The 16,469-nt window shown below is 34.3% G+C and overlaps 1 protein-coding gene across 1 annotated transcript; it reads left to right on the forward strand.

Annotated features, from left to right (window-relative positions):
• The first annotated feature begins 5,783 nt into the window (after positions 1 to 5,783).
• On the forward strand, positions 5,784 to 10,999 carry LOC105205471. Its single transcript, XM_039448420.1, has 4 exons — positions 5,784 to 6,047; positions 6,208 to 6,223; positions 6,532 to 9,928; positions 10,009 to 10,999. The coding sequence occupies exons 1-4, from the start codon at positions 5,784 to 5,786 to the stop codon at positions 10,997 to 10,999; spliced, it is 4,668 nt and encodes a 1,555-aa protein (XP_039304354.1).
• The last annotated feature ends 5,470 nt before the right edge of the window (positions 11,000 to 16,469 follow it).

A 16,469-nucleotide genomic window follows, 5' to 3' on the forward strand; every position in this document is an offset into this window, starting at 1 on the left:
GAAACTTCGAGCTTTAAAATGGTTTTTTGATTTTTTGTCTACGATGATTTTTCACGGAGTACGGATATCATTTGTATAAAATGCAGGTTTAGCTTCAAAGTTGCGTAACTCGGTCAAAAAAAATCGTAGAGAAATTTTAAGAAAACCTTTTTGTAGGTAAAAAGTTGTTGTTTATGAAATTTTACTTGAATTGTTCGAAAAAAATTTGTTGGTTGATCTGCAAAGTGTCAAAAATACGAAATTTTAACGAACAAAACAAGGTGTGCTTTTTTACTGCATAAGATAAGGAAGTTAAAAGAATTTTGAAAATCTGCTGGTAGAACGTTAAAGCTCGATCTTCAAGCTTGAAAATGCTTTTTTTATTTTTTATCTACGATGATTTTTCACCGAGTTACAGTCATTTGAAAATAGCCTAATTTTTGGTGTCTGGAAAGTGTTCCCTATTTTCTTTTGAGTAGTGTATATGAAGCAAAAAATATCGGACAAAATATAAAAACTTGTCCATATATAATAAGCAATGTACAGTATAAGTATATAATATTGATACTATGTTTAACATATAGCATTAAAATAAGAAATTTAGGTCATTATCACATGAGCACCCTTCAGTCATGCATTTAAGCACGACGTTGCGGAGGTTGATCACGTGGTATACATATATATAGCTCGTGTTTGCGCGAAAACGTGACAATAGGAAATTTCCGAATAACAGTCCATTGTTGTTATGGAGAAAACCGTTCAAAGGTCACCGTATTTATTTATACTATGAAATATTACAATTTGTTTTAGAATTCTTGTTAGCTTAATTCAGGATAAATAGAAACTCTTTTTATTGCCATTAAAGCAATTTAAATTATTTAAAAAAAAAATTGAATAATGAGAAAAATAATTCACAGCAGATAAAAGAATTCTCAAGTAATGATTATAATTATCAACATAACATTGCAGATATTTTAACATTTATCATAGATTTCGGTATCTCAATATTTGCAATATAATTTGTATAAATATTTGTTGCAGAATTAATTCCGAATAAAATATTCTTTAAGCAAAAGCATAAATACATATAAGAATATTATATAAATATACATAATTATATATGTAAAATGGTTATGTGTTCATATTAGTTTTCTTTGTACAATTTCTATTTAGTATAAGAAAAATCATAGTAATAATGAGAAAACAAAAATATATTTAGTAAGATAAAAGCATTTCTTTCACAAAATTAAATTTATAGGATACACATTTTTTTCTCATTTTTTTCAAACATTTCTTTTTGTGAAAGGAATAATGCGTAAATTATCTCTTTAATTATTTTTTGTGTTGTCTTCTCATTATTATATTATTATTTTTTTTTATACCAATCAGAAATTGAGCAAAAGAAAGAAACTATGAACATACTCAAATAGCCAAAAAAAGGATGTTAAAAAAAGGCCTGTTTTTATTTCGTTCGGGAAAAGTAAAACGAACATCATTTCTTGTTTTTGAGGCGAGAAATTCGATGGTGCTAGTTACAATTTCGTCAAGTGATGGGAACACGTAAAAAAATTGCTTCTAAATCGGGAAAACGCATTTTGTAGTCATTTGCGGGATAGGATTCTACATTACATATATCGATAATATATAGTATGATATTTTAACATTAAAAGTACAAAATATTTCATAATGAAGTTATATTTATGTAATAGCAAAAATATCAAACGTAACGGATTTGACGCAAAAAAAATGTAAACATACCGTGGGTTTCGAGCGCTAGCCGCTGGGTGGGGGAAGCCGACACTCGAACGTGTTCGTGCAAGCGCATGAATTTACCGTTGCATCTGATATTTTTATTATTAAATATAGCATTATAAAATATTCTATGTTTATAATATTAAAATATAATGTATTCATATTTTTAATATTAACATATGATTGATGTGCATCAGGTGTGAACGCGTCGTGTTTTGTCTTCCGGTTAAGGAACAGAAAGCTCGGATTAAAAATTAACTCAAGACTGATGCGATTCACACCTTATGCTTCGTTCGGAAGCATCACCCTAGTGTCCCCGTGCAATTTTGTCCGTGTTCACCGAATGTTAAAGAAAAATAAAATAATACATAAAGGCATTCTGGTTTTTGAACGCAGCCTATCCAGACAAAATTGAATAATCGCATAAACATGCATAAGAAAATTTATTGGTCCGTAAGTAAATGCATAAGAAAATTAACCAATCAATTTCTTTATGCATATGTTTATGTGATTATACAAGTTTGTCTGGATAAAAGCTGCAGCACAGGCTTTTGCATAACCGTATGCATAAAGAAATTGATTGGTCTATTTTCTTATGCATGTGCTAATGGACCAATCAATTTCCTTATGCATACGGTTATGCAGCTATGCAAAAGCCTGTGCCGCGGCCTTGAGCCATTACATGAGCAATGTCTGTATATACACCACGTGATCAAGCTCCACAACCTCGTACTTAAATGCAGCGAAGGGTTCTCATGTGATAACGTCTTGAATTTTTTATTTTATGCTATACATTAAACATATAGTACCGATATTATATGTACTTATGCTATACATCACTTATTACATAAAAAAATTTCTATATTTTGTTCGGTATTTTCTATGCCACATATATAAGAATTTAACAATGCCTTATATTTCAGAGAAATAGAAACGGTACTGAAAGTATTCGCTTTCCGCACTACTTTCCTCGCTCGTCTGAATTCGCCAATAGGCCACATACCGGAGAGGAAGGTATGAGTAGCGTGAAAAAGCACGGGCGTTGAATCGCAATCCTAGCATTATCGAGTTTTATGTTACATTCGTGAAGGAAATATAAATAATTGAAAGAGACCGACTCGCGCAGACTTGACCGATCATATTTTCCCGCCGTCCTGTTGATGGCGCAGCATAACGGAATAGCGCGTACACTCAGCGACCCCCGAAACTCCTGATTGGCCTCAAGGCTCAGAGAGTCTTTCGGATTGATCGCTTGAGTTAGATGCATACGATCTCAGGCGCGATAAACGCAGATATGATTAGACAAACACACGCACGGTTTAGTTAAAAGCTTCTTGTAAGAAGACTAAGGGCCACTTTCACCAAAGCCGATTAATTTAATCGCTGATTAGAGTATCGGAATTGACCAATCGTATTTGTTGTTAAGTAAAAACGACAAATGCGATTGGTCAATTCCGATAGACTAATCAGCGATTAAGTTAATCGACGTTGGTGAAAGTGGCCCTAAAGTTTAAGTGAAAACGAGTTAAATATTTTACAATAATCTTTGGGAATGATTGTAACGCCCCCGATTTATTAAGAGGGGCGAGTACCAAATAATTGTCTAAATTCGTCTTCTCGCTCGTCTTACGAAAGTGATCATCAATTATTCCTCATCCGACGATCAAGTGATACATACGTTCAAAGATTCACTTTCAACAGTTAAAAAAGTTTGGTTTACAGAGTGTTTTTATATTGAAAATAAAAATTTCGAGATGTACTCAGTAAAGTTTGATGACAATATGTGTAAATCGAATCTTATTTGCGTGAAGAAAGTTATTATGAGAGTCATGTGTGATAGAAGTACCTAGCAATAAATATATTATAGCAAAAAATGGTAAGTTGGTAAGATAATTACATTTTAAAAGTTTATTTTCGAGTCATATTGACCTAATCTAGTCCAGATTAATGTCTAAAAGAGTTCTTCCTTTGTAGAAGAATACTACTGAGCATTATTAGTGTGTAGTACTATTTTGAGGCACTACTAATAAAATTTGCATTATTTTCTTTTGCAAATTGCAATAAAGCAATAGTGAGTATATTATTGATAATATTAGATCATTTGGCATGTTTATATATTCATAAAACTGTTCTGTTATTTTTCTCTTTCGAAAGAGAAAATGTGAACAAAATAGTTATCGTATATTTTTCTTTTTCGAAACAGAAAAATATGAACAAAACAGTTTTAGGCAGCCACAAACATGTAAAATGATTTAATATTAACTATATGTTTGCTATTGCTTTGTTGCAATTTGCAAAAGAAAATAATACAAATTTTATTAATAGAGCCACAAAATACTACTGCACACTAGTAGTGCTCAGAAATATTTTTTTACAAGGATTAACGATGCCATAAAGATGTTTTGTCGATATGCATGTCTAAAAGATATTAGAAAAATATGTGTTGTCTAGGATTATTAATATACGATATTAAATTATTAATATATTAAGTTATTAATATGTGATATATTTATCAACAATGGCTATGTTCTAATATATACTGCTAATGCTAAAAATCTATAGTTCACATTATATATACTACAGATTTTCAGTTCTGGAAATATATATATTGGAACACAGCTAATGTTAATTTACAGAATGTATAAAAATATGCACTATCGTGGAAAATTTGTCTAAACTTTATATTATTTCAATTTTTCATTACTATACTCATCAATCTGTTTTTTCTACATTAAACAGTTCAACAATGATTCATGAATTTAACGAATCAATTATGACTTCAATGAAAGTTATTACGTTAATTAAAATTATTAAATTATAACTAAAAATTTATATTTAAATATAATTACATTTATTAAAAAACTTATTTATATTAATATTAAAATTATATGCATTGTTATTTTAATATAATTTTACAAAATCTTTATGACTATTACATTAAATATATAAAAAAGTTTAATATATTAGGCAAATTGTATTTTTCCATTACAGATAAAAGAATTTTGAAACAACTAAAATACAACAGTTGCAAATAGTCCAAACATATCCTGTGAAAGATTTGATTACGTAAATAAAAATTAAATGCAACATTAAATAAGTAAAGAAAATCATAAAAGAAACTATTCGCTCCATATGGAATGGTAAGTTTATTTAATTATTGATTGTTCATTTATAGATTATTAATAAAAATTAAAATGAATTAAATTGTAAATTATACATATATGTTTATTATATACTTAAATTAAGTACAAGTTTGGAGTTTAGTAAGAATATAAGAATAAAGTACTGCAATTTAATTTAATAGAAAATATTTGGTTAATTTATTGTTCGCATTAATTTCTTTTCTAAATTATTGAACTAATGTAAATACCAAAATTTGGTGAAACTTAGTTTAGTAAGCTTTATTAATTCATCTAGTAGCCAATATTCATTATAAATACCACTTTAGCATATATATATGTATATATAATATGTTCACGCTACGCGTGTCTCTTCAGTTTTTCTTCGCGCCGTTTTTGCGTTCTCAAATCTTTCTGGCTTGAATGGTCCTGCGCACTGCGCCCCCCCACTCTCGCTTGCTAACATTAGGATCCTTCTTCGCCTAGTAACGTAACTCTCTTGTCTCGTCCGTCTTGTCGATGCGTGCGTGCATTCTAACAGTTATTTTTCTGTCCGTTTTTTTTTTGTATGTACGTTATTCGACATTGTAAAGGTGATTAAAACTCAGCTATAACAACCATCAAGGTCTCAATCATTTTCGCTTCCCGTCACAGCACGGGTCACAATCAGCAAATTAATACGCATACACATATACGACGGCACAAGCCGTTACAACATCTCATAGTCCTTCGAAGCCGGATACAGAGTCCGAAAATCATCCAAGTTAAGAAAATCTATAAGCTCACAGTAAGCTTTATCATTCACAAGTCCTCTCAGCAAGCATTCTCATACTGACGTTCAGAGGTTATTCATTTCTGGTAAGATCGTTTCATTATTACAACGCAAGGTAAGAGTCACTTACATCTTCCTTTTTTTTACGCATCCGATAAATAATGGATTCAATGTCATTATCGCAAGCCAAGACTAGGCGTAATACAATCAAAGCATCTTTAACGCGTCACAAGAACACGTTAGAAAATTTTAATGTTACACAAGGTTCGCGACACATCGAAGAACGTAAGAGACGATTAACCGAATTATGGGATCAGTTCGAGATCGTGCAATCGAGAATAGAAATGCTAGAAAATGAAGATCCATTAAATACAGACAAAAATTTACTACTCTCCCAACAAGGGCAACAAAGAGCGAATTTTGAGGTTACATATTTCGCGTCAATTTCGCGATGACAATCTTTTCTTGAACATTTCGAGCAACATTATCCTCGAGCCTCATCATCACATGAAAGTGACGCACGTGCTCCTGCACCTAGGGAATCGCGCGTTAAATTACCAAAAATTGAACTTCCTTCATTTTCAGGCGCTTATGATGATTGGTACTCTTATCATGATACGTTCGAGAAATTGATACATGCCAACGAAAATTTAACCGAGATTGAAAAATTCCACTACTTGCGTTCTTCGCTCAAGGACAAAGCAGCCGAAGTTATAAAATCTATTGAGACTACCATAGACAATTACAACGATGCATGAGCTGCGGTAAAAGAACGATTCGACAACAAGCGCTGGATAATACAAAAACACATTAGAGCTATTTTCGACGGTCCTGCGCTATCGAAAGAAAATCATATTCAGTTACGTGAGTTATTAGATACAATCTTAAAACATTTACGTGCTCTTAAAGCTATCAAAAGACCAACCGATGCGTGGGATGACTTAATCATCCATGTCATAACCTCAAAACTTGATCCTGTCACAACCAAGTCTTGGGAAACTAGCATTCCTGACAAAGAGATACCAAGTTTAAAAACCTTGACTGATTTTCTTTCTAAGCGCTGCCAAGCACTTGAAACAATCTTCAGCAAGCTATCAATCCATCAATCTGTTAACTCAAAGCCCACTAACAAGTCAAAGGGCTCTTCTGTTACTAATTTGGCCACGTCTAACTTGTCATGTCCACAATGCAAGGAAACTCATCCTTTATATTATTGTGAAGCCTTTCTTAAATTACCAGTAGAGAAAAGATTGTCTATCGTAAAAAAGGCTCATTTATGCGTCAATTGCTTAAGATCTAATTCGCATCAAGCTAAAGATTGCACTTCAAGTTCTTGTCGCAAATGCAGCAAAAAACACAATACTTTGCTGCACTTGTCGAGTTCAACCAGCGATAATAAAGCGCCCGTTACAAATGAATCCACTCCTGCCGAAAAGGAAAAACCTATGCAACCAGTTGTTATACAATGTTTATTAGCTCATTATTTGTTAGGCATTATATTGTCAACAACTATTGTACACGCATTCGATCACAAAAACGAGATTATTCCCTGCCGCGTGTTATTAGATAGCGGGTCTCAAATGAATTTTGTAACCAAAGAATTTGCTGATAAATTGCATCTCAAAGAACAAGCGATAGATGCTTCCGTTTCCAGTATAGCTCAAGGAACTATTCAAGCCAAAAGGATGATCAATGTACATATCAAATCGCGCTTTAATCAATTTAATCATAACCTAGAATGTATAATCTTGCCAAAAATTATACAATCATTACCTCAAAGATTTTTTTCCAAACGAGAATTAACAATACCGAATCATATTAAATTAGCTGACCCCAATTTTAACGTCCCTGCGGATATCGACATGTTGATAGGTTCAGAGCTATTTTGGCGGTTAATGTGTCCAGGTCAAATTGCAACTTCTAGAGAGCAACCCACCCTACAAAAAACTCTCTTGGGATGGGTCGTAGCTGGACCGTCACCAGACAACGCTGCAAATTATACATCTTCAATCGTTAGCTGCCTTGCTGTCACGGAGGATTTAAATCGCACACTCAGCCGATTTTGGGAAATTGATCACACGATATCTTCTCCTGAATGTTCCCCAGAACAACGAATTTGCGAACAGCTTTTTTTGCATACTGTGAAACGTAATAACGATGGGCGTTTCATAGTCCAATTACCGGTAAAGGAGGACAAATTAATGAATCTTGGAGATTCTGAAGAAATTGCCACACGTCGCTTTAAACATTTAGAGAAACGCCTTATAAAATCGCCCAAAATGTACGAGGAATACAAGCAATTCATGAATGAATACATACAACTTGGCCACATGCGTGAGGTCACTCAATGTTCACGATCAATCGACAAGATCTATTATCTACCGCATCATGCAGTGTACAAGGAAACAAGCACTACAACCAAGCTGCGAGTAGTTTTCGATGGTTCCGCCAAAACATTGACCGGGATTTCATTGAACGACGCACTTATGGTCGGCCCTACAATTCAGGACGATCTGTTCTCGATATTAATTAGATTCCGCTCCTTCAAGTACGCCTTGACTGCTGATGTGATAAAAATGTACAGACAGGTACTGATAGATCCTGCACAAACTCCTCTCCAACGCATTTTCTGGCGTGATTCTCAAAACAAACCAATCCGAACTTACGAACTTCTTACCGTTACGTATGGTACTGCATCTGCTGCCTTTTTGGCTATTCGATCTCTAAGAAAGCTAGCTGAAGACAATTCCGTTAAATTTCCAATCGGCTCCAGGACAGTGCTAAACGACTTCTACGTCGACGACTTGGTTTCTGGAGCAGAAACTTTGCAAGAAACGCTTGCGATTAAAACAGAAACGTCTCAATTACTGCTAGAGGGTCTATTTGAGTTGCACAAATGGTCTTCCAACGATTCGGCTCTACTAGATAACCAAACCCTGTCACATCAAAAGGAATTTGTCTTGTCTACTGATAAGGAATCTGAGACACGAGCACTGGGCCTTATTTGGAATTGCAGCTCTGATAATTTTAAATTCTCCAACTCCACATCTTTATCACTGTTACAAACGCCAACTAAAAGAAGCATACTCTCAAGAATCGCTTTAATATTTGATCCTCTTGGATTGCTTGGGCCTTCTACAGTCATCGCTAAACTTATCATTCAAGAACTTTGGCGTTTAAGACTCGATTGGGACGAATCACTACCTCTCGATATTGACACAAAGTGGAAGCGCTACGAATTTGAGCTATCAACAGTAACAGACATATCAATACCACGTCGAGTCATCTCATTAGATCAGTACATCAATTTAGAGCTTCATGGTTTTTCTGATGCCAGCGAGCTTGCCTATGGAGCGTGCATCTATTTGCGTGCTACTGGCATTGATGGTCAACACTCGGTTAATCTTCTTTGCTCAAAAAATAGAGTCGCTCCCTTGAAAGGATTATCTATTCCTCGACTCGAATTATGTGCAGCTCTTTTGCTGGCACAGCTCACTAATAAGGTTTTAAAAAGCCTAACATGCAAAATTGAATCTGTTTACCTGTGGACTGATTCCACCATTGTACTAGCTTGGCTACAGTCTTTTAGTCGCACTTGGACTCCATTTGTTGCCAACCGCGTTGGTGAAATCCAACAATTAACTACTATTCAAGACTGGCACCACGTCAGTAGTAAAGACAACCCAGCTGATCTATTGTCCAGAGGCATTTCTCCTGCATCATTACCTCAGTCACAACTCTGGTGGTCAGAACCCTCCTGGTTAAATCTCAACAAAGAAGATTGGCCTCAATTTCCATATTCAACAAACCACCAGGACATACCTGAAGCCAAATCCATTGCCATCGCCACAGCCACCACCGAAAAGGTTTTCAACATTTTTGAACAATTTTCAAGTCTTATGAAGCTTCTTCGTGTTGTATCATACATTTTTCGATTTTACAACAAGTTGAAACAAAGGATCAAACACACTGAAGCTCATGTCTACAGCATCTCACCTAATGAAATAGCCCATTCTATTCAAGTTTTGACAAGGCTTATTCAACAAGAGTATTTCTCTAAAGAACTAGAATTACTTGCAAAACAGCAAAATCTTAATAAGAATAGCTCTATTTTACGACTAAATCCATTCATCGACGAAATAGGGATTTTAAGAGTTGGTGGTCGACTCAAATTTTCTCATCTTCCTTATGACGCTAAGCATTCCATACTGCTTCCTGCTTCCGTCGCCATCCCTTTTCGCGTCTCATTGTTATTCACGAACATCAGAGACACTTCCACGCAGGCCCTCAAGCAACATTGTCTGCTGTACGTCAAAATTATTGGCTCGTTTCTGCTAGAGATGTTACCCGACAAATCGTACGCAATTGCATTGTCTGCATTCGCAGATCTCCAAAAATGGCTTCTACATTAATGGGAAACCTTCCTAAACATAGAATTACAGTGCCTGAACGGCCTTTTTTCATATGTGGCATTGACTATGCTGGTCCTTTTTACATTAAGGAAGGAACTCGAAAAAAAGCAAAATTATTCAAGTGCTACATGGCAATTTTTGTATGCTTCGCTACTACTGCTGTTCACATTGAGCTAGCAACAGATCTATCTACCGCAGCTTTCTTAAACGTTTTAAAGCGCTTTATTTCCCGGAGAGGACATCCATCAGATATTTATTCTGACAACGGCCTAAACTTCAAAGGTGCTTGCCGTGAGCTAACTGAGCTAGCAACAGTGTTCAACGATCAACAAAACCAACAGCAGATTATCGGCTATGTATCTGCTAAAGGAATCAACTGGCACTTTACACCCCCTAGAGCGCCTCACCAAGGTGGACTATGGGAAGCTGCAGTTAAGTCTGCCAAGCGTCATCTACTTTGTATAACCAAGGAGACCAACTTAAAATACAAAGAGTTAAAAACATTGCTTGTTCAAGTTGAAGCCATTTTAAATTCTCGTCCGCTGACTCCACTATCATCAGATTCTCATGATCTCACACCGCTAACTCCAGGACATTTTTTGATAGGAAGCCCACTGACTTCTTACCCGGAACCATCCTTAGAAAGGCTACCTGTAAATCGCCTTTCTCGCTGGCAACATGTCAAGCAGTTAAGACAACACTTTTGGAAAAGATGGTTACGAGAATATCTACATCATTGCCAACAACGAACTAAATGGATGATCAAGGAAAATCCAGTACACGTGGGACAAATAGTCCTTCTTCAAGAAGACTCTACTTTGCCCTTAACATGGTCCCTCGCTAGAATACAAGCTGTACATCCCGGTGATGACGGTATAATTCGTACTGTAACTCTACGTACCGCTAAAGGAACTTACAAACGTTCCATAACGCGTCTGTGTTTACTTCCCTCCGAAGATCACTAGAAATAAGTTATGTTATACCTTTGTCTTATCCTTTATTTCATTTGAACTTGTAGTTCTCATACACTTTATCACGTTGAAAGTTGATACTTTCAAGGGCGGCGGTTTGTTCACGCTACGCGTGTCTCTTCAGTTTTTCTTCGCGCCGTTTTTGCGTTCTCAAATCTTTCTGGCTTGAATGGTCCTGCGCACTGCGCCTCCCCACTCTCGCTTGCTAACATTAGGATCCTTCTTCGCCTAGTAACGTAACTCTCTTGTCTCGTCCGTCTTGTCGATGCGTGCGTGCATTCTAACAGTTATTTTTCTGTCCGTTTTTCTTTGTATTAACGTTATTCGACATTGTAAAGGTGATTAAAACTCAGCTATAACAACCATCAAGGTCTCAATCATTTTCGCTTCCCGTCACAGCACGGGTCACAATCAGCAAATTAATACGCATACACATATGCGACGGCACAAGCCGTTACATAATATATTTCTTTTTATATGACAGATAATGGAACCATAATGATGTTCATTAATGAAACGGAAAAGAGTGAGAATGATAACTTTTTAAAATTGCGATAAAGACATGGTAGATGTTCCAGCAGATTGCAGAATTATAAAATAATAATCAATCTTCCTCTATCTTCTGGTACATTTAATATCATAATTATGCTCCTATTTAATTTTTAAATATAAATACAAAATTGGTATAATATGTTTTTTTTACTTTTGTATATTAGATGTTAGTAGAGCTGTGCTTTTTATAACTAAAAGAATAATGTCGCTTCGACTGACATGCAAGGCAAACATTCTGACAAACATATTGTCCCATATTGTTCCAATCTATTACGGTGAGTGTACGGTCAAAATATTTTGATTGCTAATTAGGAAGATATAATTGCAACATTTAGTATTAAATACATAAAAATTTAATATTTGTAAAATGTTGCACTTGTATGTTTAAATTGAGATCATGAAATTAAAATGACTATGTATATTCTTCAAATATAATTATTTTAATCATTTATTTTTCAAACATTAATTTCTCATATATAAAGTCAACATTAAATTTACATTCCTTTAAAATTACATAATAATAATTTTTCGTATATTAACATTATAAACATTTATCGGTTAATAGTCGTACGTTTTAAACTTCTTAACATGTAGAGAAGATCCAAATAAAGTTGTCAGTTATATTTGTCTATTGTTGTCTATTGTAGTGTATACTAGTATATGTTTAACAATAAACAAGACTGATATAGACTGATATTAAGTTTATAAATATATTAAACAAATATACATAAGTGATGTCAACGTAGAGCGCGTCCAAAAGCTAAAACAGTTCAGTGCCTCGTGCTCACACTCACGCACGCACTAACTATATTTCATCCGGCGCCACCTATCTATCTTACTTCTACAACACCTCCCTTTTTAAGCCGTTACAATAAGTACTCCTTTGCTTTTTTTTTTTTAAATGTAATAAAATCCTTAAATCTACTAGGTTGTTTAATATTTCTTCGCGGCCTTACATTTACTTCACTTCTTTCCGAGTTTACATTTGTTATCTCAGTATCGCTTACATCACTAGCAACGCTTACTTCACCGAGTCTGTATCGCAGTTAATTAAATTCGGTTCTATATTATTCATTGCGCCACTGTTACAATCTTGATTATCCTCCTCTTCACTGTCCGACATATAGCTTGTTTTTGTCTCCGACTTACAATTAGACAGTCTAATATGATTACTGTTCCTTCTTAACACTTGGCCACTGTCATTTTTTATTAGATATGATCTAGGTTCTTTACAAATTCCTATAATTGTAGCTGGTTCCCATGTACCTCCCTTTTTAAATGTTACATTATCATTTATTTTAAATGGTGTTTGCAACTTTGCCTTATTATCATAATATGACTTAAATTTATTTTGTTTATTGAGTAACTTAGAATGAGCTTGTTTACTATTAACTTTACTACTATCTAGTAATCTTTGTGAAATCGGTAATTTAGTTCTTAACTTGCGATTCATTAACAATTGCGCAGGAGAATATCCTACATCTGTTATCTCTGTATTTCTGTAGTTTAGTAATGCTGTATCTAAATCAACTTGCTTTCGCAGGAAAGACTTTGCTATTTTTACACCACTCTCTGCCTGCCCATTACTTTTAGGATAGTGTGGGCTTGAGTTTACAATTTGCATACCGAAATCTTCCGCAAACTTTTTAAATTTATATGAATTAAAAGGCATATTATCCGCTATTAGGTATTCTGGTATTCCATGTGTCGCGAAACAGTTCCTAAATGCTACTATGATACATTTTATCTTTTATCTTTATTATCTCTAACCATTTAGAATAGTAGTCAAAAATAACTAAATAATTGTCTATGCCATGTTGTGCAATATCTGCTGCAACTTTCACAAAAGGTCTCCTTGGGATGTTATGTTTCAACATAGTCTCCTGTGATTTAGCTGGAAGAAATTTTTCACACAATCTACATTTCTTAACGAATTCAATAACATCATTTATCATGTTTGGCCAATAAAATGTTTCCTGCATCCTTTTTAAAGTTTTACTAATCCCAAAGTGACCTTCGTGTGCAAGTTTTAACATGTCTGTTTTTAAACTATCTGGTACAACTACTCTACTATTATATAATATAATATTTTCGATGACCGTAAGATCACTTTTAACATTTTTAAATGTCAGTATTATCTTATTATCTTTTATTTTATCTGTTGGCCAACCACTTAAACAGTAACTCTTAACTTGTTTTAGCACTTCATCCTTTTCTGTCTCATCTTGAAACTTAATTTTCTTTTCCTGCGAAATATTAATAATTGCATGAATATTATGTACAACCTCTAACATACTAGGATCTTCTTTAACTGGTTCCTTAACGTAATCTCTCGATAATAAATCAGCTACATACAAGTATTTTCCTGGGCAGTATTTTGTCTCTAACTCAAATCTAAGTAATTTTAATTTTAATCGCTGTAATCTAGGAGATATGATGTCTGATAATTTCTTTTTCATAATTGTAATTAGCGGTTTATGATATGTCCATACTGTAGCTTTTCTTCCATAGATGTAATTCTTAAATTTATGCGCCGCATACGCTATCGCCAACAACTCTTTCTCAATTTGAGCATAATGCTTCTCGGACTCAGTTAAACTTCTCGACGCAAAAAATATTGGTTTTCCTAATTGTAACAAGCATGCTCCTAAACCCTTGCTGGACGCATCTGTTTGAATTGTAATTTCTTTATTAATGTCAAAATTTGCTAAGACCGGCGCTTTTGCCAACAATTCTTTTAATTTATTGAATGCTTGTTCATGAGATGACGACCACGAAAATACCACATCTTTTTTCAGTAGATTTCTTATCGGCTCCGAGATTTCAGCCATGTTGGAAATAAAACTACGAAAATAATTAAACATTCCCAATACTCTTTGCACATCTTTCCTATTTTGTGGGCTATTTAAACCTAATACAGCTTTTACTCTTTCTTTATCAGGCTCCATGCCAGCTTTTGAAAATTTATGTCCTAGATAATTTACTTCATTCATTCTGTATTGTACTTTGTTTGGATTAAATTTAATACCTAATGTTCTTGCTCTATCTAATACTTTATTTAAAATTAAGTCATGTTCCTCCTTTGTTTTAGCAAAAACTAAAACATCATCAATGTAAACAATTACACCTTCTATGTCACCAAAATTTTTGATATTTATTTTTTGAAATAATTCTGGAGCAATGCTAAGACCAAACGGTAACCTTTTAAATCTGTAATTACCAAAAGGAGAGTTAAATGTACAAAGTTTACTTGAATTCTTATCCAACTCCACATGATAAAATCCATCTATTAGATCTAAAGCGGTAAACCAGCCATTACCCGATAATGCGGTGCTCACCTCTCCTAAAGTTGGTAATAAACATGGCTCCCTTTTTATACTTTTATTTAGGTCAATTGGATCTAAACAGATTCTTAACGTACCGTTCGGTTTTTCTACAATAACTAAGTTACTCGCCCATTCTACTGCATTTTCCGCTTTAACGATAATCCCTTTTTGCTCCAGATTATTCAGCGTAGCTTTTAATTTATCCCTCAGGGAGTACGGTATACGTCTCAGCGGCCTCACTACTGGACAGCAGTCCGGTTTTAGCACAATTTTGCATTTTTCTTTAAAAGTTCCTATTCCTGAAAATAAATCTTTGTTCTTTTTAATGAATTCTTCTTTATTTTCTAATACTGAAATTGTTTCAATTTTCTTTAGTAATCCTAAATCTATACACGACTTTAGACCCAACAACGGTACTCTTTCATTTTTAACAATAATGAATTCTTGTTTCTTTACACAGTTTTTTAATTTACAACTTAACCAAACTTTACCCAACGGTTTAAATTTGTGCCCTCCATAAGCTTCAAGTATAACATTTGTTTTCTCTATTAGAATATTCTTTTTATTAAGACTATTGAACACTTTATCTGGCAGAATGTTTACTTGCGCTCCGGTATCTATCTTAAATTTAATAATTTTATTCTCTATCTCTATATTTTCTAACCAAGCCGATACAGTCATTTGATGTATTTTGCTCCTTACAATATTCAGTGATTCGATCGCAAGTATCTCCTCCTCTTCTTTATCTTCAATCTCCTGTGTTCCTTTTAGTCTGCAAGCTGCTTCAAAGTGATTTACTTTTCCACATTTGTTGCATCTTCGTCCAAATGCTGGGCATTCCCTCGGTCCATGCTTCCTAGTGCATCTTCTGCACTGAAACTCTTTCTCCGTTCCAAGATCTTCTTTCTTTTCTTGAGGTTTGTAATTAATCCTCCTGTTTCCTTTAGCTTTCACCGGTTGATTTTTCTCAATTTTCTCAACTATCTTCTCATTTTGCATAGTTCTGATCCTTTCTTTTAACATCTCCTTGGCTCTGGCTATTTCTATTGCTTTTTCTAACTTTAGGTCTGTTACACTTAGTAGCTTCTCTTGTACTGCTGTGTCAGCAATACCTAGTACTAGCCTGTCCCGGATCATATCTTGCTCATCTGGAAACTCACAATTTCGTGCCAGTTTCTTCAATTCCTTCACGAAATTGTCTACTGGTTCATTTGATTCTTGAACTTTTTTGTAAAATAAGAACCTTTCATATACTACGTTTTTCTTCGGGAGAAAGTACTCATCGAATTTTTTAACTACCAGATCATATTTTTTCTGATCCACTTCACTAAGTTGGAAGTTGTTGAATATATCAATTCCTTCCTCGCCAATCGTATTTAGAAATATTGCAACCTTAACCTCTTCACTCTTTTTATGGAAATCATTTGCTGTCATGTAAATATCGACTCTCTGCTTGAACTTTTTATAGTTCTCTGCGATATTTCCACTGAATTCCAGTGGTGCTGGAATTTTTGTTTCCATCTTAGCTGCGAGGTTCGCGTTTACATACGACTCTCCTAACCTTTCGTCGTGAGTACGATTTTATT

The sequence above is a fragment of the Solenopsis invicta genome, chromosome 4 (genome assembly GCF_016802725.1).
Source record: "Solenopsis invicta isolate M01_SB chromosome 4, UNIL_Sinv_3.0, whole genome shotgun sequence".
NCBI classification, from domain to species: domain Eukaryota; kingdom Metazoa; phylum Arthropoda; class Insecta; order Hymenoptera; family Formicidae; genus Solenopsis; species Solenopsis invicta.

Excerpts from the sequence above, each read along its gene's own strand:
- LOC105205471 (XM_039448420.1), top strand. The coding sequence starts at position 5,784 with ATGGATTCAATGTCATTATCGCAAGCCAAGACTAGGCGTAATACAATC. Across the intron at positions 9,929-10,008 it reads CTCAAGCAACATTGTCTGCT|ATCTCCAAAAATGGCTTCTA; the intron begins GTACGTCAAAAT and ends CTGCATTCGCAG.